We start from the raw sequence: 20,932 nt of genomic DNA on the forward strand, positions 1-20,932 counted from the left end.
TCATTACGTATCATATCTCTATATCTGTTCATTTCACTATGTCTTTTGTATAATCTTTCTTTATGAGGATATCTAGAAAGCAACCTCTTCTAAATCAGTGTTGTTGCTGGTAAACAGGTGATCGATCCATCTCTGCGCCTGACATATGCAAGCAACAATGCTTGAAAGACTCCCCGTATAACCCCCAATATGGGATTTGTCAGCCGTCAGAGTGGATAACCTCCCCAGGTCGTGCAGGTCACACTGCCTCTTGTACGCCCATAGTAGACGGAGATGTACTCATGGAACACCAAAATGACGTCATGGGATCATGGCTTGTTCAACTAAGATCAAGATCAGATAGAAAGATAGGAATCAGGAAATAACAACACTATCAGCGCAAAATATGACTTTTAACCAACCCTCTCAAATTGAGGTAATTTGTCGGCAAATTCCATCATGGGGGGGGGGGAAGTTTCCCCAACACTTCGATCCAAGGTAAAGCATAAGTGGTTTACCAAGGTGCATTTGACGCCTCAGCTTCGGGTCTTCAGCGGCGTCTTCAGGAACTAGGCGAAGTTGAACCTCAGTGGACTTATACAATGTATAGCCAATCCCACTTCCATTCTATAACGCATGAGGTCCTTGGTGTGGTGGCCGGGCGGGCACGGTTATGATTCGGGGGCGAAGAGAATCCCGAGCGGTTTGAACCAAGTGTGCAGCATGAGGATTTGATCATAGTGCCAGCAGGTGTCGCTCACCGCTTGTTGAGTGATGAGGGGAAGGAATCATTTCAAATGGTAGGCTCGTATCCATATAATAAGGAGTGGGATATGTGTTATGGGCAAGCCGATGAGGGAGAGCAAGGTTGCAGCAATTCGTGACCTGTCGTGGTTTAATCAGGATCCATTATACGGGAATGATGGTCCTGCTATGCATGTCTAAATCGATTCCAGTTGCGACAACAACGATGTGTCGCCCCAAGGGCGGGTAGAAACAACATTGATCATTCTCAAGAGCAAGAATCTCAATGTCGCACTCTTTCAACAAGTCTATACATATTACTATTAGTTGATGCAACATTATACATAATTCTCTGAACCATGTCTTACCTGAGGACGCTAATGGCAAATGTCATTAACCAAGCAAGTAAGGCAATCAGCAAAACGGAAGCGAGAGCCTTTTGTCGCACACAGATTTGATTATTCCGAGGATCGAGAGTGCGGTTGACTTCTGCCTCGGTGCACGCTCCCGTAACCTCGGACAAGGAATCAAATGCCAGACTGAGATTGGCGGAATCGAAGACGATGAAGAATAAATCAAGAAGAATAAGACGTGCTTTCGCAGAAGGCGATCGCAAGCCTAGTGGTTTCGCCGTATACTCGTCGAAAGTAATGTAAATAAGGTAAACCAAAGCCACCGCATCAACAATGATGGCCATGAGGGCCGACGGCCCCTGGCGAGAGTGAACTTTATCAGCGTAGTGCTGGATAGATCCACCCAAAGCCAAGGCAGCGAGTGAGAAGCACCAAACCGTCAAACGCAGCATAAGCGGCGCGATCGGACTCCGCAGAAGTGAAGTGTGGAACCGTTTGAACCAGATTTCGCGACGCCGGGCTGGAGTGTTATGCAAAGGATATTCAGGACTATCACCTTCCAGGTCATTTCCTCGCCACGGATCCGAGTAGTTTCCCATATTATCATTCATCCATTCTGCGGTGACTTCGTTATACTCTTTGCCGGATTCTCGAGGGTACTGAATTGTGCGAGAAAAGGTTTTCCAGCGAGACTCGCGGCGGCCGGAGTCCGGCGAGGCCTTTTCGATATCGGCATCCCCAAAGTAGTCGGTCCGTGAAGGTTCGTGGGGAGCATGATTATGCTGGGCAAGGAAGGCATCGTTAGGCTGGGAGGGTAATAGACGATCTGTTGCTGTAGCGTCATGGCCTTCTTCCTGGTTGACTTCCTCAACTGACCGGATCCAAGCTATACACATTCGTTGTTAGTGAAAACTTCAACCTTCAACAAAAGCAATATTATTCATCTTACCGGGTAAGGTACGGGCAGCAGAAGATCTAAAGTGGTTTATCTCATCGACTGTCTGGGTGTCGGGCGTGCGAGTTGCCGTAGCTGGGGAATTGGAAATGCTACTCCGGAGCCCGCCAGCATGTGTATCGATGCTCAAATGAGTTTGGTTTGTATTCGAGAAGTCCTTTGCTACAGGAATGCTTTCTGGCAGCTTCTCATTGAAGACACCGCTTGGGGCTTCAGCTTTGGAGCTTTGCGTTTCCATGACGGACAATCGCAGGAAGGTTCGGATCTAGGCAGCAGACGATGACCTCAAGGCCCGCATAACCAACCGGTCAAGCCAAAATCAAAGCTGAAATACCACCAATTGAGCTTCCTGCAGTATAAAGCAGGGACCAAGAGGGGAGGGGGGGAAGTGGAGGGGTGAAGCTCCAGAAAGAACGAGGTTGGAAAGGGAGAGTGTTGATCGCCAAGATTCATCACGCCGAGGATCCAAGTTCGCGCGGAATGACGTTTCCCCCCTGCTTTTTCTTGTGCTCATGCAGAATCCTGTCCCGCTTCTTCACAAGCTTCACCTACACCAACATATTGAAAGGCATGATTTTATATCCTCCTGTCTTTTTCTCATTTTCTGTTCTTCATCTCCGATAGCCTTCCTCCACCAAATCTGCCAAAAGGGGCCCCGCGTTCGCGACCATGCGACTCTTCTTGATCCCGATCTCGACCCGACGAGCGTTAATATATTCTCGGCCACTGCGAAAAGATATTCCCAAGGAATTATCTATACTCGATCGCGCTACAACAAAAGCTGCTCAAACATGGGCCAAGTGGGAAGAGGCCGAGAGTGGGTGGAAGAAGCACCTAGTGACATGGGGTAATCGAGTTCAACAACGGATTCCATTTGAAGAATGGGGATTGAAGAGTATTCCGTCGCTCAATTCACAACAGAGAATCGATGAAGCGCACGGAACCAGGCCAATCGAGCTGTTATATCCAGGAAATGCCGTCCGCCCAGAGAAAATACCGGGTCTGCTGCGAACCATAGCCACAGAACGCCAGGCTTTCCACAAGAACAAGATGATGTGGAGTTTTGGAATTGCGCCGTTTACTGCACCTCTAGGTCTGATTCCGGTGTATGTGCTTCAGGCCCCTTTAAATTGTGAAATATCTAATGGTTGACTGACAATTTATGCAGAGTTCCCAATATTCCTTTCTTCTATCTTGCATACCGAGGCTGGTCCCACTGGCGGGGTGAGTGCCAACCACTTTAACCTTGAGCTTCAACAAATGTACTGACTTATGTTCTCTTGATAGCATTGAACGGTTCGCGCCATCTGGAGTTTATTGTGAAAAAGAACCTCCTCGCACCCATTTCCCTGCCTGAACTAGAACATTTATACGCGAAGCGCGTATCATATGTTCTCGACAATACCCCGATCGACGCACATCCAAATGAGATGGTTGGGGATATGGAAAAAAGCGACGAGCGAGTTTTATTGAAGATGTCCGATGCCAAAAAGCTAGCAACCATATTCGAAGCGCCGGAACTGGCACTGGAGGCAGAGCGTGCCATTGTTCAAGTGAGCGAACAGCTGCAAGCGAAGAAAGATGAAGCCAAAGCCAAATCAAACGAAACCAAGTCGGGCGAAAAAAAGGAATGATCTGGAGATCTGATTAATCAAAATTTGGAGGTCTTGAACTTTGAAATGAAATAGAATACATACACCCCTCGCTGCTCCTATTGACTTAATACACACGATGTACTATAGCTTACCTTATGCATGATCCCCGCTACAATTGAATCCATACATACACATTTTTTAACGCAGCAAATACTTCTTGTTTCTCAAAAGCTTGCTAGCCATTAATTCAACCCCAAGTTTGGAATTGCTTTTTGAAGTTAATTCCCTGAAATCCTGTTGTTGTCTGAAATATTTGGATCTACTCCACAGTAGCCAGTATCTGTTCTGATCTCTATACTATATACCTATCAAAACCTTGGAGTGCCCAGGTGGGCAATCCTTATGGGAGCTCTAAATACCTGCTTCTTGAAAGTAAAAATTATTTTCAGCCTAGCTGTCATAGTGGCGGATCACGCATCAATAGGCCTCGGTCGACAAAATTGTCCGCGGACGCGATTTCGTGCGCATGCCGAGCCCTATACTCAGCTATTGCATTAACCCAATGATAGGGTTCCTGATCACGGAACGAAAACAAGATCCAGGTACTTTGATCTCACTTTTGGGTAGTATGAACGGTTTTCTTCGAATCTAAACTCTATGCAACGGGCATCTCTGATTTTGATCGATCTTTCGGAAAGCGCATTCTTTTGGAGGCCGAAATGCTCGGCCACGGACGTGTTTTAGAAAATTGTCCGTCACGTCCACTACTGGGTACAAGATACGAGAGAGGATGCGTGGGACTTCAGACTAGGGTGCTAGAAACACATAAATATGGCTTACCCATAGCTACAAGTCTTCTCGTATTGTTACTATACGTATGTCAACTATTACCTTTGATCCAAAGCTCCATCAGCCGAGTCCACCAAGTCTCTGGGGTCTGAGACGCAAATGACCTGAGTTCTTCGACCAATTGAAACGTGGATTTGGAAAGTTCAGCGGTACTTTCGCGGGCCATGTTTAATTCGTCCAAAGCTTGAACCTTTCCAGCAATATTCACGAGTATGGTGGAATACAAACGCGTCTGGACAGCGCCGTCGACGGTCAATGCTTCGTCCTTTATACGTCTGTGCCAACGAGTATCTGGAGGAAGGTTAAGATTGATTCCTAGAAGTCTGTCTGCAGCAGATATCATTTCCCATAACTGGGCTTTTCTAAGCTGCACTTCATCGTTTGGTGCGAGTAGTCCATCGCGCTGAGAAGCTTGGAATGCCCTCGGTAGTCCCATTAACTCGGCGATCGCGGTAACATGTCGTAGCTGAACCCATGCTTTTTGAAAGCTTCCTTGTGGCAATTTACAAATTTTGATTCATAATTCAGCAACTGCAGCCGCCGCTCAACGGACTATCACTCACAGCCGCGACCAGTGCATGCATATCATAACCCAGTTGTCGTGCCTAGCAGCCGGTCATGAGAGATGATCGCCCTCTCTACAGCATCTGATATTGCTCGGGAGGGTTCGAACTGCTTCAACCACGTTCCAGGTTGTTCGGGGGTGGATGGGCCATCTTGTGGTGTTTGCTGAGCAGTTATTGCCAGTGTGAGCATCCATGAGGCGAGTGCCATAGTGTCCACATCTGGCTTTTTCATTCTATCATAATTAAGCAGTGCGTCCGTTTGGGGTTGAGCAATGAACGGTTGGGGGAGTAAAGCGTGGAGAATTCTAAGCCATTCAAATGCTGATTCATACATTTCGGCCACTTCATGCTTTGGAGGAATCAACTTTTGAAGAGCCTCCCTCGCAATATCCAGCAAATTCGTGCATACTCTCTCCATACGATCTTGCAGTTGCCCATTATCCTGACGGCCATCCAAACCGAGCCAATCATTCTGAAAGAGCGACTGCAAGTGCGACGGCCGTTCGGTTGCAAAAATGTCCGACATATTGGATTCGTCATCCGATGTATCCATTTCAGGGCTCGAATGGCTTACAACCACTTCCGAAATCGAGTCCGCTTGAGCACCTAGTTTTGATTCGATTCGATGCACCACTTTGATCAAGCTGGATACCTGCGATTCAAGCTGAGATATCCGTTGTCGGGATGAAACCCTCCGCGACGCAGTGGGTCTGTATTCCTGGGGCGTACATTCCGAGCCCCGTGCTTCGCATCTTCGGCAAACCAGGGCAGCTTCAGAGGCGCGAATGCAGCGAACTTTGCGGCGCCTGCCTATTCCAGGTGTCGTGGAATATTAGGTGGCTGTTCACCACTCACATTCTGTACAACTTTTCGTACCGGACCGTATTCTGTGGGCTTCGGTTCCCTGCATGGCCGTGGTGATTACCTTTATACTGTTGCGCCAAATGTAGAGAGGATATCTGGAGAAGGTAGGCGTTGTAGTTGGGGTCTCGGTCGGCGGACCAGTTAAGGATCCGAGGCCGAAGCATTCCGTCAACTGGTAGGTCGTTTTATCCGAGCGACCAAGATAATCATCGGCGGCAGCAAGCCTCAAGTAATGATGATTTGCATGTTTACCCCGACATGTTTGTCGCTAATATATCTTTTCCAGACGAGTATCACGAGTCAGGAACTTGCTCAAGCGAACTTTTTTTTTGATCTACTACGTGTTCCAGCCTGGGACAACATCCGTGGATGGCTACATCACACGGATTTTGTATATAAGTTGTATTGATTATTTTTAGTATATATCAGTAATAGCTTATAAATGTAATGTTGTGGATATATACCTTCAGGAGATACTATTATATGCCACTGTGTGTATTTTAGCTAATCTGTATCAACTTGAGGAGAATATTATACTAATATAGTAATACATACTATTGTAGTATGTATTCCAGTTCCTTAGAACTCCCACTGTAAGGATTTAAAGATGTACGCTGGCCACATCCAAATACAATATATAGATACATATGTGAGTTCAAGAAGCAAAGCAATCCTAAGCTGTACAAATATCTACCAAAAAGCCATAAAAAATAGACAGAAATCCAACAACTTGAACATCTACAATAATCCTCCAGGTAAACACGATGACCTCAGATCCCCTGAAGGCGGACAACGGTGCGGGATCCACTCTAGTAACCAACCCACCCGCGCCCCAAATCCCCCCAATCCAACATCCAGCACCCCCAAACCCTCACCATGTCCGCCAAAAAGATCGAGCAATGGGAGATTGAGCGATACTGGGAGATCTTCGCCTCCCTCTCAAACGGACAAGCGCACCTAAACAGCTCCCAAGCTGCCTCCGTGCTGCGCAACAGTCGTCTCCGCGATGACCAGCTCGAGAAGGTCTGGGACATTGCAGATGTCGATGGCGATGGCGAGCTAGACTTTGAGGAGTTCTGCGTCGCTATGCGTCTGGTGTTTGATCTTGTCAATGGCGTGCGTATACCCATAGAACTAATCTCAAGCACAACTTCCGAGTCTTCCTTTCATCTTAACTAATAACGTCAACATTAGGAGCTCCAAGAGGTTCCGCATACATTGCCGGATTGGCTTGTTCCAGAATCAAAGTCACATCTTGTTCATGCTACACATGCTTTGAGTGGAAGGCAGGAACAATTTGAGCGTATAGAAGATGAGGATGATACGCCTGGTTTGAAGGATGGGTTTGATTGGTACATGAAGCCGGGTGATCGGTCGAAGTACGAGGAAATCTACAATTCTAGCCGGAATGATCGTGGCCAGATTACCTGTTAGTTTATATTAAAGTGGTGTATTCTGAACTTGCGAACATTCTAACATTATCTTTTACTCCAGTTGACTCTCTAAGCGCCCTCTACGACTCCCTCGATGTCCCCGATACCGATATCCGCTCCGCATGGAACCTTGTGAACCCCTCCGCCGGACAAGCGGTTAACAAAGATGCCGCGCTCGCATTCCTCCATATCCTGAACTATCGCCATGAAGGATTCCGTATCCCGCGATCTATTCCTGCCTCGCTCCGTTCCTCATTCGAGAGTAACCAGATCGATTACCAAATTGATAATAACTCGCGACCTGCGCAGCGATGGGCTGGAGAAGGAAACACCGAGACGACGAGTGGTCGCAAAGCGAAATTCGGCGATACATATCTGAGTCGACTTGGTGTTGGCGGGAAAGGATCGTATCAGCCTAAGGGGACGGATTTCAGTGAGACGGTCCAGGATGAGGAGTGGGAGAAGGTGCGGTTGCGAAGAGAGTTAACGGAGATTGAGGAACGTTTGAAATCTGCTAGTCAGGCTAGTGAGAATCGAAGGGATGGGCCGAGGAATGACGGGGGGCCGAATTGGGTTCTTATTAAGAAGGAGGCGTTGCAGCTTTTGGAGTATAAGGAGAGAGAATTGAGGGAGTTAAGGGAGGGGGTTGGAAGATCGAAGGAGGGGCAGGATTTGGAACGTTCGAGGGATGATGTTAAGACTGTGGGAGATCAGGTTGAGGGGTTGAAGAACCATTTGGCGCAACGGAGGGGTGTACTTGCGGATTTGAAGGGGCAGATTGAGGATGAGAGAGCTCGGCGATGAGCATGAGCTGTGCTCGGTGGTGGAAGTCGATGCATTGCTTCTTAGCCTTCGTATTTCCTGGTCCCTCTTCTGTTTTCCTTTCTATTTACTGGGTCCCTTTTGTTGCATCTTTGACATTTTGCTCTATGTGATTATCTTGTACAGCCATAACCCTAGTAGCTGCAGGCGCTCAATGGATTTATTTAAATCGGCATGATGTAGATCAGTTTGTACGGGGGGCAATAGCGATCATGGGGGAAACCCTGGCCATAGATAACCTTTATCGCCCCAGGTGGTACACTGCTACCTGCACCGTGAGCTCTACATAGATCCATGGAAATACAACTGGAAAGACAAATGAAAAGACATATAGAAGGGCAAATGGAGAAGTATCTTTTTGAAAATATTTTTTTGAAATAGATTATTAGTGATAAATCAATTGAAATCCATATTGTACATTGGCAGGGCCATCATCGCCTCCACCATCACGAGACAATAGAAAGCCCAATGCAATGTATTCTAGACATTGAAAGAGCACCATAAACAACCTAGCAATACATCACCTTAAGCTTCATACAGCACTGAAACAAACCATAACTCCACATGCAACCGCTCCAAGCAAACAAATCTTCTGTAGTAGAAAAAAAAAACAAACACTATTCTGACATCGCTCCACATGGCCACCCAGATGACATTAGAGCATCGCATCAAAACATGCATACAAAAGCCATGTCTATGTTGTAAAAGTACACGAGACTGAATCTCACCCCATAAGCGTGTCGCCTGCATTGCGCTTTGTTTCAACAGCAACAAACGCCGGCCCACTCTGGTCAAGACCCTTCTCAGCTCGTACAAATGCTTCCTCACTCCGATTCGTGAGAATTTCAAGGTCATTGTCAGACAGGATAGACTCAGGGTTGGCGCCAGCTTCAAAACGTTCAAATTCGTTCTCGCCGAGAACTCTGCGGAGCTCATCAATGTCCTGAGAAGTAGCATTGGTGTCTAGCAAAGATTTGAACTTGCCCTTCTGAATGACTAGTCGTTCAAGACGACGCTTGGCATCCGCTTTTTCGAGCAAGGTCTGTTCAACAGTTCCCTTAGTGGCAAGTCGGTAAATGATTACTGGGTTCTTTTGACCAATGCGATGAGCGCGGTCCTGGGCTTGCAAATCCTGCTGAGGATTCCAGTCGGAGTCAAAGATAATAACGGTGTCTGCCGCTGTGAGGTTGATACCCTGGCCCCCAGCTCGAGTAGTCAAAAGGAAGAGCTTAACATTCTTATTAGTGTTGAAGGCTTTTATCTGGGCTTGTCGATCGACTTGCGCGATTGCGCCGTCAATTCTGCAACATTCCCATGATCGTAGATTAGTTGCCCACTCTTCGATTATGTCAAGCTGGGTCTTGAACTGTGAGAAAATGAGAATTTTATGTCCTTTCTTCAGTAGGCATGGGACAAGGCGGTCGAGAAGCTGCATTTTTCCTGAAGCAGAAACGAGAGTCTCATCAACAGCTTCTTCCCATGGCCAGTAAAAGTTGTGGGGAGAATTACAGGCCATGCGGGCCTGCAAGACTGGATTTTGCATCTTCTTGTGCCCAATTTCTTTTTCTGTGGGACCGTTAGCCGTATACGGGTTGAAGGGGACAAGTGGTGATGCGTACTGGCTAGCTGCAGGTTCTTCGTTCTCTCCATTTCCTCCAGCTCAGCATCACTGTAAGATTCAAATTGTTCCGCTTCTTCTTCTTCATCCTCAATGCCTTGCTCCATGTCTCGCAGCTTCGCATCGAACTCGCTATCGCTGACATCCTTGTATGTTCGAACAGAGCGTCGGCGACCATACTTGGTGTATTTGGAAGGACTTTTGGGGCTGCTTGTCTTTGCAGCCTTGTTAGGGGAATTTTCCGTGCTGCTTTCGCGACGGCGTTTCTTCCCCTGCGATGGCTTTTTAGACTGACTCTTAGCCTCCAGACGCTCAAGAGCTTTTGCTTCCAGATGTTGACGGCCAGTTCCATTGATAATTTCACGATAAAGCTCCTTCTGTTCAGTGCTAAGAGGAGCGTAGACGATGTATTCTCGCTTTTTGGGCAAAGAATGTTCAACGTCGGTTTTGACACGACGAAGCAGGAAGGGTTTCAGAATAGCGTGCATGCTAGAAACCAACTTCTGCTTGCGTTTCTCAATCATGTCTTCTTCGTTATCATCACCCAGAACAGAATCAAAATTGAACCAACGTTCGAAACAATCTAAATCTGTGAAAACATTAGGCAATAAGAAGTGCAGTAACGACCAGAGCTCGGAGATATTATTTTGCAATGGCGTGCCGGTGATGAGCAGCCGGTTGGCCGAAGTGTATTTCAACAATTCTTTGATCAGCTTGCAGTTCATGTTCTTCAAGCGATGACCCTCATCCTAGGAAATGGTTAATATTCATGAGATCATCAATAGCAGGGGATCATGTGAACATACGACGATGATGTAGCGCCAACCATATGTTGCAAGAAATTTCCTGTCATTCATACAAAGCTCGTAAGATGTACAGATAACGGGGAAGTCCGGATTGCCTTGGTTTTTCAGAGTCATGGACTTGTCCCGAATTCTTTGGCGTTCTTGGGGAGTGCCGTGGTAAAGTATTGTTTCGATGTCGGGAGTCCACTTTGCAAACTCATCAATCCAGTTGCTAAGCGTGCTGACAGGTGCAGCAATTAAAAACGGCCCGGAAGCCCCATTCTCTTTCATGAAGGCAATCATGGAAATTGCCTGAACTGTCTTTCCAAGACCCATTTCATCGGCCAGGATACCGCAAAGTCCATTCATCCAGAGAGTCTTCAGCCACTCAAGACCTTCCAACTGATATGTGCGCATTTTGCCACCACTGACTAGCTTAGGTTGTTGTGTAGCGACAAGGTCTTGTTCTCCAAGAACAGTGGGATTTTCCTCGAATTCCTGGGCCGCTTGCTGCAATGCTTCAGGCACTGAAGGGTTGTCCTCAGGTACTTCGATATTGGCCTTCCGGAAATAGTTGGCAATGCCCTTTCCTGACCCGGCATTTCTCTTCGAGCGACCACGTTTTGGCTTCGAGACTTCAGTCTCAGTCGTGGTGTCTTCGGTGGAGGTGTCTTGATTACCCTTTCGGGTCTGACGACGAGTGACAGAAATGGGTTTAGCTTGAGGCTGGGAAGGCTTCTCTTTCAATTTCTCATTTGCAGCTTGCCGGCGAGCCTCCTCCTGTTGCTTTCTCATTTTCTCCGACAGGATCGAGGCAAATAACTACAGAAAGAGATGGTTAGAGAGTGGCCTCGAGTGATTCCAGGATTCGATACAACTCACAGAACTTTGTCGCAACAAGGTCATAAGCTGCCTGTTATCAGGATCCGTCTCATCCATAACAGAGGCGGGATCTTCTTCTTGAGTTGGTTTTTTGTATACAGTTGCCTCCTCCTCGGTTTTCTTGCCAATAGTGACATCGCTCGCTGGCGAGGAAGGCACCGTTGACTCGGGTTGCATTGTCTCAGCTCTCGAGTCCGAGTTTGTTGGCGACCCTGTTTCCGACATAGTTGATTGATTGTACAAGTGATGAACGGGTGACAGAGATAATGAATGACTAAAGGTGAGATCTCGATCGTTTGGGCTAGAAGAACGTCATTCCCAAAGAAAGGGGAAGAATTTCGAGACGAAAAAACAAGTTTGGCGGGCGCAAGGAAGAAGCTTTGGAAGTGAGAGATGGTGGAGGGTGGGTTGGTGGCGATAAGAACTGAAGAAGTTCACTTTATATAGTAAAGATTCGATAACCAAAACTTCAGTCTGATCATGCAAATGAAGTTATTAGATTGGAAACCATCATAATTTGCCGCGCGTGGCACGCGGGTTTTCGCGTTGGTGCACGGGCCAGGTTTTAATGGCGATTACGTTAGATCGACTGGATCTCACAGTACTGCAGGGGACTGACCATACTCCACTCCATATACATTAAAGCTTGGACACAAATCAAGCCAATAAATTCAAGAGGCACTAGAACTCTTGGCCCACAATTTCCAGTTCTTTACAACATCAATGGGATTTTCTGCCGCCCACAATACTCATGACAATCTTATCCCTCGCCAATTTCCAGCAAAAACCAACTTCTTATCATTCTCTCTCTTCAAGCCACTCTCCATCAACCCTACAATCTATCAATCAAGATACATTGATCACCTTCAGCTAAGAGGACTGACATTCGAATGAATAGTCCAGTTTTTCCCAACGAGAATAACCGTAATAATGGAGATCTTGGATATGGGACAACAGGCTTAAGCTTCGATCTATGCTGGTAACGGTTTACCACGAACATGTTGAGTATTGACGAGACTACAGGATCTGTAGAGCCAGTATTTACTAATATACTCCAAACTGGATCTCAACTGCACCAGCCAAATACTGTTCGGCCTATGACTCTCCAAATCTCGTGACCACTCGTGACTTCCTGCCGTGTGCAGGTATCTGCCCAGGTGGTGAGCATACGGACAGGACTTAACACAGAACTTGAATTTGGGAGCTTTCAACTTTTGAAGTCACCAGCCTCTTCTTAGAGAACAAAGCGATCGAGGATCTGCGATCTGCTTTTCATTCATAGGTATTGATTATCCAGATCATCATCTTGATTCTAACCTACATTGATATCTTGTGAATGTCTGCCATGATTATCACATCGACCACAAAATTCACGCTTAAAGTCAACACAAGAGTGGAAAAGATCTCATTCAGGTCGCTTTGTTAGTACAAGTAAGTGTGAAACAGGGGAGAACATGAAGGGCTGGAGAAATTCACTCCAAACGGTCGGAGAAATTTGTTTCTCCTACATGGTCTCTCCTCAAATCCTGTGAGCCTTACTCCGCGTTGGAGTTGGAACCATTGCCATCTCATCCTGCCGATAGCCCTCGCCCGGCCAATTCCCGTTCAAATAATCCGAGTCTTTAACCCTGAACCGCAGAGCATTCAAATACTCTTCTGTCAAGCACTCCTCAATAATACCATCCGTACCAGAAAGGCTTACCGAATCATCAATCCACCTACGATAAACCTTTGGATTGGGATCGGTGAAAAGAACTTCCTGAAGTTCAGGAAGGCGAGGCATGTCGCGCGTGAACACATTGTCCGGAAGAGAGTTAACAGCTGCAGCCATAGACTGACCAGGGGATTCTCTTTCTCTCTGTGCCTCGTCCATACAAGCCTGTTCAGCCTCTCGTATCTCCTGTGTGAACTCCACTCTCGATCTCAAGCACGCGGCTTCAACTCTCGCTTCTTCAATTTGCTGCGTGTATCGTGCTTGCGCGATAGATGGTTCAATGCCCCAAATTGCACTCATGGACCATGGACCCCCCAGCATTCTCTTGATGGGTCTTCCTGGTCTCCGTGGAGGTATGAAAGGGAGGGAGGGTTGAGCTTTGGTGGCCCCATCAAGCTTTTCAAGTGGTTGATTGACAAGCTCTATTAGGTGAGATGGCCATGGGTGTGGATGGCGTGATATCTTAGTCGGAGTGTCATTGGGCCCTACCAATGGTGACGAGAACAGGTTAGGGGATTCGGTCCGTGGAGGGGTCATTGGAGTCGGTCTAACTTGCGATGGAGGGGAGAGCCCAAAGCTGTTTTGGAGCGATTCTGAGTCTCTGATTCGTGCTGCTCCCTTGGAACCGATCTTCAACGTGACTATCCCATCACTTCGTCGTTCAGGCATCACTCTCGGCGTTTCATTCTGAGGTCTCCAGTCTGGGAAGTACATACTCCAATCCGGCTGTTCGTTTCTTTGCTCGGGTAGCAAAGTCAGGTCGAGAGGGTTAATAGTTCCGTTACTTGCCGTCACTTGAATGGATCCTCTTTTGGTCAGCAAAACAGGGAGCTTACCATGATGCTGTCTGATGATCTGTTCCTTCGATAGGTTCGAGTCCGCATGAATGTCTACTCTCCATTCGAACTTTTCCGGCTCGAGGCTGCTCTCGTCATCTGGGGGTTGCAGAGCCACAAGACTGTGGCCCCATTCTCCAGCAAAACTTCGTGGTAAAGCGCGGCGATGGAGGTACTGTCTTGCAGCGAGAACATCAGCAGCTGTACAAAGAAAAAGATCTGGATTACCAGATCCCCCAACGGCTCCCTGAATGGCTCGAGTGGCATTCTTTGAGTATCTCCGCAACACAAGCTGGTGAGGCACGTCGTTTCTTCTGATGTCACTATTTTCAATGCGCATGAGAGCACGCAATTGATTCCCGCGCATCTTCGCCAAGATCTTATTCTCTCTTGCGATTTGCTGATTGCGAACTCGCAGGAAATATCTCAATCTATCCCGGTCCCCTTTGTGAATTTCGAGCTCCGCACATATCCTCCCCCAAGAATATCCGATCTTCATCATGTTCTCGACAATCTCCACTTGCAGCGGACGCGAAATGTCTTTCCAGGTAGGATTTGGAATCTATGTCATCACAAAATCTCAATGTTAGTTCCTATCTTCGAATGCTATCTTAGGTCACAACCAATTTGGGACTAATTTGGAGCAACATAACAAGTTCGTTCAACTTACCTTTTTACCCAAGGCTTCTGACGCGTCTATGGGTTCATCTGGATCACTATCCTCGAACTCAGGAGCAGACGATTCATGCCCACTAGGCTGAGAAGCCATTCCCGCCATATTTTTGACATAAATTGGATTGAGTTCCGTGTTACTGGCGACTTGATTCTCAATGCTATTCAGAGGGGTCGAATGAATGATTCTGTCATAGACGTCGCTCGCATTCGCACTTGAATCTGGTAAAGACTGAGACCAGCTGATATGCCTGATGGTCTGGCATAGGTCTAGATCATCGGTCTCTTGTCTGAGAATTCCATGCAGCCCATTAACCCTAAGTGGGCGAGGTTGCTTCAGCGACGGGAATGCTGCCGGGGGTAGGGTCGGATCAAATTCCATAATATGAGCTTGAATATGATCTCTTCCACTTCGTCCGTTGGAGCGAGGAGATGGGCCAGTGGAATCCACTACAAGGGCAGATCCCGTCTCAGTCTCGCTGACTTCGCCGTAACGATTTGGCGGGCGAATGGTGGAGCGCAATCTCATATGACTACTCATTTTGGCGAACGTGATGTATGCGAGATACTTGCGAAGAAGATATTGGCTGACCGACTGTTCTGTTACGTGGAGTTAGCAAGTCTTGAGTCATAACATGGACAGCTCTGAGGGTGTGAGGGAAGGCATCAAACTCACTCTAGGTGACAAGGGATCGACGTGCAACGCGATGATATCCTGAGACAATGCGAACGCTTCTTCAGAATTGCGGGTCAAGAAATTAAGAAGCAGAAAGAACGAAAGATCGGTCTCGAATGCTGCTGTTTGGGTAAAGATACAGAGCTGGGAGAAATGTTTTTGTTGTCACTTGGGTGAAGTAGGGTGAGGGGGGTGGACCCGGGGATCCCAATACGTCTGTTCAAGTAAACTAAGAGATATGTGTATCTTGGGCTCACTTTGGAACCTGTCATTGCAATCGATTTTCCAGGATCCTCCTGTAGCAGGATTGAGCTTAATAATCTAGAGGATATAAATCATATTAGAAGAGACACTAACAAGTTTAGAGAGAGAAACTGGTTAATATAGAAAAGAAGACGAATTACAAGTCAAATAACTATTGAAAGAGAAATATTATCATTATCAGCGATAACCGACAAACAAACGGAAACTTGTTATTGATGATAAACATACGAATGGGACAATAAGAAGAGCAACTAGTTTTCGTAGATTTATAGCTATAGAACTTTACAGCTCTAGTGTAGCAAAGTTAGCTTGAACATAACCTTAAACATTTGAAACCACTCCGAAACTGGGGCATCGGAACTCCTAAAGCCTTAAAACCCGCAGTAAACTAAACCACTCGATCTTGAAACGGCGCAATAGGTTTCCGATCAACCATCGAATCATCATCCATATCCATATCCATCCCCCCATCCATCGCCGCATCCTCCTCCTGCCGAACCTGAAAACTGCGCTTCTTCGCCAACAAAACAGCCGGAACAGGTGGCGGCGCTAAACTAGGCGCACTAGATGAAACAGCCATGCGTCTTGCCTTTTCTACATCTCGCTTTGCAGCAAGAATAGACTCGAATGCATTGAGAATTCGCTTGAGAGGCTCTTCAATTGAGACGCAGAATCGGTGTTGTTGGATCATTCGCGTTGCGCTCATAGCATCTTGATTCAACATTGCCATGATATAAGCAATTATCACACCGGCTGATCGCTCATTACCCGTTTCACAAAAGACGAGGATCTTTTTCTTTTCGCTCTGGTTTTGATTCTGATTGTCGCTTATTATCATGTCTCCTGTGTTCATATTCATATTCATAAAGCCATTCGAAACATCACATCCAGCAAGATGATTATTAATCCGTCTTATCGCGCGTGGAAACGCCGAAATAAGCTCTTGATTATCCATTACGTCAATGGTATCTGCTTGAATGCCCAATTCGGCAGCGGCCATCTCACCAGAAACCAGACGTGCGTGCGCAGAAAGCGTATTCCTGACTCCGAGCAGAAGTGTGAATCCTTGAGTTCGGAGGTATTCCCTATCACGAAGACATGATGAGGGGCCCAATGCGAGAAATGGTAATATGAGCTGGGCTTCACGGCGCATTTCGTAGGCCCATTGAGAATATTTGAAGCGGCGGGTGAAGCCGTCTAGATGGGCTTTCTTAAAGAAGGCTGGTGGAATGAAGTCTCCTTCTGCGAAGGCGTGGAGCGATGGTTCAAATAGCTTTTTGTCGACGATGACGGTGTCGCTGTCGTTGCCGTCGTCTTTGTGGTTGAAGAAGTTTATTGTTGAGTTTGCGCGCAGTGCTGCTGGATACCTTGGTGTTGTTGAGAAGTATTCTTGTGTGCGAGTGTATGATGCGCCTTCTTGTTGAGACATTGGAATCTCGCGGTTGTTGAAGCCGGACATGGTGCTGAGCACGAGACCACGTAGTGGAGTGTTCTCAGATTGAGTGGACATAGGTGACAGAGAATGTTTAAATGCGGAGAAGACAGTCTTCAGACGCGGAATTTGAGAGATCAATCACAGCGCTTAAGCTGTTAATTGAAAGGTATTCGTTGAAAGCGCAATGTGGTTCTTTGTATGCGCTGGTGGACTTCGCGTGAGCTGAAAAGACAGTCTTACAACAATTCAATGTTAACTGATCGCGTATTCTTGTATCAAATCGCGTAAAACGTGATATACTTCTCAAAAAGCAAAGAAGTAATCCCAAGTTCGAAACAAGCTATAGTCAATGCCTCGTCGAAGGACTTGCAGTCAGTCTATGGAGGGGCTTGGATGAACGATTACGTAATTACGACGCCGTCATTTTCAGGTGTCTAACGACGCAGATGCCTTCATGCCTTGTTGCCCTATTGCCTTATCATACCCTATTAGCTATAGTTAGTTACCTACTTTCTCTTTGCGGCTGTCGCCCTCTAGCCTCTCCTACTCTACTCCACTCTTCAAATGTCCACCCGTGTAATGTCATCCGGCACATGACGATCCCAGCACTGAGCCCGGAGCTATGAGTCATGGATGCCAGCGATAGTGTCATATTATACGGGGCAAGTCTCGTAGCCTTGGTCCTTGGAAGGCCCCCGGCCTACGACGGACATGACACGCATCGACTTAACCACATGGGCTCTCCGAAAAAGCCTCATGAACTCTATTTCGGGACTATATTTGACACCGCCGGATATATTTGCTTTCAAAGGACTTTCGAGCCTCTAGAGAGCCTCTAGAGCGTCAGCAATATAATCACAAGATAGAATAGGACTTCAATCACCGTTTATTCGAGCTTTCACCAGCCACAGATCTACGGAAAATTTGTTCATCATTGCCTAGCTAGGTGTATTTGGAGAGCGCGAGAAGAGGTCTAGCCCCCAAAGATACATACACCAGAGAACATCGATTTTCAAGCCTTCAAAGCAAGGTAGTCCAAATACGAAGATTAAGAGACAGACACCCAAATGTCATGACAACTTGCGTCCAGATAATCCAGCCAGGAATTCAATACCTTTCTAGAGAGAGCTATAACCTTGTTCCAGACCCTAGGATTAAGTCATAGTTTTTGTGAGCTGCGAGATGATGAGCTTGTTTGATTCATGTTTGTACTCCAGCTTGTTGGATAGATGCTGGAATCGTACCTCCATCTTCCAAGGTAATCAAAGAATGAGAATGCCGTCAATCTGGAGATGTAAAAGGTCTCTGGGGAACGGTGAGGTGTAAAGAACCTTGGAGGTTCAAGGAAGGAAAGCGCATGACTAGAGTAAAACCTCTTAAGTATACACTCTATGGATGAACTATGAAAAGGAAAGACTAGATGATTTCAGACTAGGGATATTAAATTGATGTTTAATGAGACTCTTCCCACCTTCATAAAGTGTTACAAGTACAGGCGAAAAACACATTTAACCAAAAAAATAAGTAAACTGACATTGAAATATGACCATAGGCATTTTGTTTGCAACAACCTGGAAAAGAATAGACTTGGGTATATGAGGACACACAAGTTGGCAACCTCTGAAAAGAACACCGCCTGCCCCAACGTCGATGTTAAGTGAAAACGCCATACCCGGTTGGTTAGTTAAGTCTTTTCCAAAGACATTAATTATAACCGAACCTCAGATGCCAGACAGAAAGGGAAGATAAGAGAAGACAAAAAAACACAAAACAGGGGGAAAGTAGCAACTTTCGAAGACCCTTTTTGAGGGAACGCCCAGAGAATGCACGTAAAAAAGAGAAGGGTAGGTAACCAAGGAGGATGGAACGAAATACGGTACAAAACATAACAAGGGAGGGAAGAGGAAGAATGAGAGGAGTAGAAGAGAGCCATAATGAGCGTAAAACATCACATCAAGAGAGGGAATTATCTAGATCTGGGGTGCGACGGCCTGCGGAACGGGCGGAAGCGACTGTGAGCCAGATTGGCTGTCAGGCTCTGAGTGAGTGGGCTGAGGCATAACTTGTTGCAAGCCCGCCACAATCCGCTCGAGCTCCTCCAGCCGTCGATCCTTCTCCTGGACCTCCCGGCGCAGTCGCTTGACCTCATTGTGCAGGTCGCCGCCTTCTTCATCGCCCAGATCCCCGTTGGGTGAGTCATGCTTCCGCTTCATGCCGGTGGCTGGGAGGGAGTTAGCGCGGACGCCGTCTAGCTCGTTCTCGCGGTCCCAAGGCATATCAAGGATGAGCGAAGGCTGGCCATCATCGGTATGCATGTGACGACGACGAAGATGTTCTCGAAGATTCTCTTGACGTGTGAATCCGCTGCCAGTACTTCGGTTGCAGTCGGTGTATGGACACATTAGAGGCTTCTTGGCGTCTGTGTTCTTCTTGTGGACCTCGCGTTGGTGGCGAAGAAGACCACCTGAGTATGTGAAACCTTGAATCTTGTCACACCCTGGCTCGAAACATTTGTAGGGGCGATCGTGTTTATCCATGTGTTTACTAAGTGGCGCGATGTTAGCAGATATCCGTATGGTGCGACTAGACAGACTAGCAGAGGGGAGAGGGTGGGGAGGGAAGAAAATGTAGGTTAGGTATGGAGATACTCACTTCCATTCGCAGGGACGACGGAATGTCGGAGGCGCTTCATGACAATCGGGATGATCGCAGTAGATTTGATTTTCGGTGTTCTTGGGAGGATCCCTCGCACGTCGAACGGAGAGCCGTGGACGCGAACCTTCCAGACTATGAACGCCGGTATGGCCGGTAAACGGCACAGGGCCTTGGTCGTTCATTCTCGTAATTGTGGAGAGAGATTCTGCCGTAGATGCCAGGACCTCAGCAGCTGTAATTCCGTGCTTTGCTTCACTTAGAGGAGAAGGATAGTCAGATCCGTCGCCCATATCGCGTTTCGACCCCACAGTGAGGGGACTGTGATGGAAATGAAGATACCAGCGAGACGCGTCGACCAGTTAAAATCACACCAGGGAGGAGAAAAAGGGGGGGGGGGGTGGGGGATGGGAAGAAATAGTTTGTAGAAGAAAAAGGTGTGGAAAAAGAGAAAGAGTTAGGTATCAAGCAAATTAATCAAAAGATTAGAGAAGCTCCGATACGGGTGGTTTTGATGGATAGATGTAGTAGATGCAGGAATAATCGCCAGATTTTGCAGGTTGCTAAAACCCTTCAGGCATCCCTCGCGAGGTATTTATACGCCTGGTTCCGCCTGCCCTTTCCGCCACTTCTGGGCTGTTGTGGCGCAGCCGCGTTTCGCTCGGATTCGCTACTTTCGATGTTCTGTGGGTACCGACTCTTCCAATGCACGGTGACCCCGATAAGCTGAAGCGCTCAGGAATGATTTGTTTCCTGCAGGGGAAATAATAATAATAATAATAATAATAATAATAATGATTTTTTCTTGATTTTTAATTCTTTGTTCTATACATGCCCATTGACATCTGTCCAGCTGTTTATTAATCCTTGAGAACAGACAAAATGGAGACCGCCACCTGAGTATTCACTATGACTCATAGACACCACGGTGTTACCGGCCTTTCGGTTCAACATCAGGTACCTACTCATTGGAGCCCAGTCATTCTCCATTATATGGTGTGACTAATGCTAGTGTGACTGCAAAAAAAGGCTGACGGAGTGGGCTGCTCCTCCGCGGTTAGCTTCTGTTAGGCATGAACAAAATCTGCTAAGGCAGAAATTTCGGCCTGAAACGGACTGTCCGGGTATTCCTGTGGCGCAGTTCCGTATCGTGGGGGAGAAGTTTATCTGGTAGAAAGTTGAAGACCTTTGCCTGCCAGGCTACATCATTTTGAATACTGTAGTTGTTTTCTAAGAAA

The 20,932-nt window shown here is 47.0% G+C and overlaps 10 protein-coding genes across 10 annotated transcripts; 2 read left to right on the top strand and 8 right to left on the bottom strand.

The window, feature by feature from the left end:
• Positions 1-1,006: 1,006 nt before the first annotated feature.
• Positions 1,007-2,269, bottom strand: N7478_000916 (phospholipase D regulator; the record flags this gene model as incomplete). Its single annotated transcript, XM_056917131.1, has 3 exons — positions 1,007-1,031; positions 1,092-1,962; positions 2,026-2,269. 3 exons carry the CDS (start codon positions 2,267-2,269, stop codon positions 1,007-1,009), a joined length of 1,140 nt encoding a protein of 379 aa, XP_056785011.1.
• A 431-nt stretch (positions 2,270-2,700) lies between these two features.
• N7478_000917 (mitochondrial K+-H+ exchange-related family protein) lies at positions 2,701-3,665 on the top strand (the record flags this gene model as incomplete). The annotated part of the gene is made up of 3 exons (XM_056917132.1): positions 2,701-3,137; positions 3,200-3,255; positions 3,319-3,665. 3 exons carry the CDS (start codon positions 2,701-2,703, stop codon positions 3,663-3,665), a joined length of 840 nt encoding a protein of 279 aa, XP_056785012.1.
• Positions 3,666-4,506: 841 nt separating this feature from the next.
• N7478_000918 (uncharacterized protein) lies at positions 4,507-4,911 on the bottom strand (the record flags this gene model as incomplete). Its single annotated transcript, XM_056917133.1, has 1 exon — positions 4,507-4,911. The coding sequence occupies one exon, from the start codon at positions 4,909-4,911 to the stop codon at positions 4,507-4,509; it is 405 nt and encodes a 134-aa protein (XP_056785013.1).
• Positions 4,912-5,060: 149 nt separating this feature from the next.
• On the bottom strand, positions 5,061-6,069 carry N7478_000919 (Zn(II)2Cys6 transcription factor domain-containing protein; the record flags this gene model as incomplete). The annotated part of the gene is made up of 2 exons (XM_056917134.1): positions 5,061-5,847; positions 5,897-6,069. The coding sequence occupies 2 exons, from the start codon at positions 6,067-6,069 to the stop codon at positions 5,061-5,063; spliced, it is 960 nt and encodes a 319-aa protein (XP_056785014.1).
• A 712-nt stretch (positions 6,070-6,781) lies between these two features.
• On the top strand, positions 6,782-8,142 carry end3 (cytoskeletal adaptor protein SagA; the record flags this gene model as incomplete). Its single annotated transcript, XM_056917135.1, has 3 exons — positions 6,782-7,021; positions 7,100-7,334; positions 7,400-8,142. The coding sequence occupies 3 exons, from the start codon at positions 6,782-6,784 to the stop codon at positions 8,140-8,142; spliced, it is 1,218 nt and encodes a 405-aa protein (XP_056785015.1).
• Positions 8,143-8,884: 742 nt separating this feature from the next.
• Positions 8,885-11,670, bottom strand: N7478_000921 (putative SNF2 family helicase/ATPase PasG; the record flags this gene model as incomplete). Its single annotated transcript, XM_056917136.1, has 4 exons — positions 8,885-9,726; positions 9,780-10,527; positions 10,585-11,385; positions 11,446-11,670. The coding sequence occupies 4 exons, from the start codon at positions 11,668-11,670 to the stop codon at positions 8,885-8,887; spliced, it is 2,616 nt and encodes an 871-aa protein (XP_056785016.1).
• A 1,294-nt stretch (positions 11,671-12,964) lies between these two features.
• N7478_000922 (uncharacterized protein) lies at positions 12,965-15,208 on the bottom strand (the record flags this gene model as incomplete). Its single annotated transcript, XM_056917137.1, has 2 exons — positions 12,965-14,557; positions 14,666-15,208. The coding sequence occupies 2 exons, from the start codon at positions 15,206-15,208 to the stop codon at positions 12,965-12,967; spliced, it is 2,136 nt and encodes a 711-aa protein (XP_056785017.1).
• Positions 15,209-15,995: 787 nt separating this feature from the next.
• On the bottom strand, positions 15,996-17,117 carry N7478_000923 (dual specificity protein phosphatase family protein; the record flags this gene model as incomplete). The annotated part of the gene is made up of 1 exon (XM_056917138.1): positions 15,996-17,117. The coding sequence occupies one exon, from the start codon at positions 17,115-17,117 to the stop codon at positions 15,996-15,998; it is 1,122 nt and encodes a 373-aa protein (XP_056785018.1).
• A 351-nt stretch (positions 17,118-17,468) lies between these two features.
• On the bottom strand, positions 17,469-17,694 carry N7478_000924 (uncharacterized protein; the record flags this gene model as incomplete). Its single annotated transcript, XM_056917139.1, has 2 exons — positions 17,469-17,527; positions 17,553-17,694. 2 exons carry the CDS (start codon positions 17,692-17,694, stop codon positions 17,469-17,471), a joined length of 201 nt encoding a protein of 66 aa, XP_056785019.1.
• A 1,318-nt stretch (positions 17,695-19,012) lies between these two features.
• Positions 19,013-19,987, bottom strand: N7478_000925 (putative C2H2 transcription factor; the record flags this gene model as incomplete). The annotated part of the gene is made up of 2 exons (XM_056917140.1): positions 19,013-19,586; positions 19,695-19,987. The coding sequence occupies 2 exons, from the start codon at positions 19,985-19,987 to the stop codon at positions 19,013-19,015; spliced, it is 867 nt and encodes a 288-aa protein (XP_056785020.1).
• Between the last annotated feature and the right edge of the window lie 945 nt (positions 19,988-20,932).

The sequence above is a fragment of the Penicillium angulare genome, assembly GCF_028827245.1.
Source record: "Penicillium angulare strain IBT 27051 chromosome Unknown utg000001l_segment0_segment0, whole genome shotgun sequence".
NCBI classification, from domain to species: domain Eukaryota; kingdom Fungi; phylum Ascomycota; class Eurotiomycetes; order Eurotiales; family Aspergillaceae; genus Penicillium; species Penicillium angulare.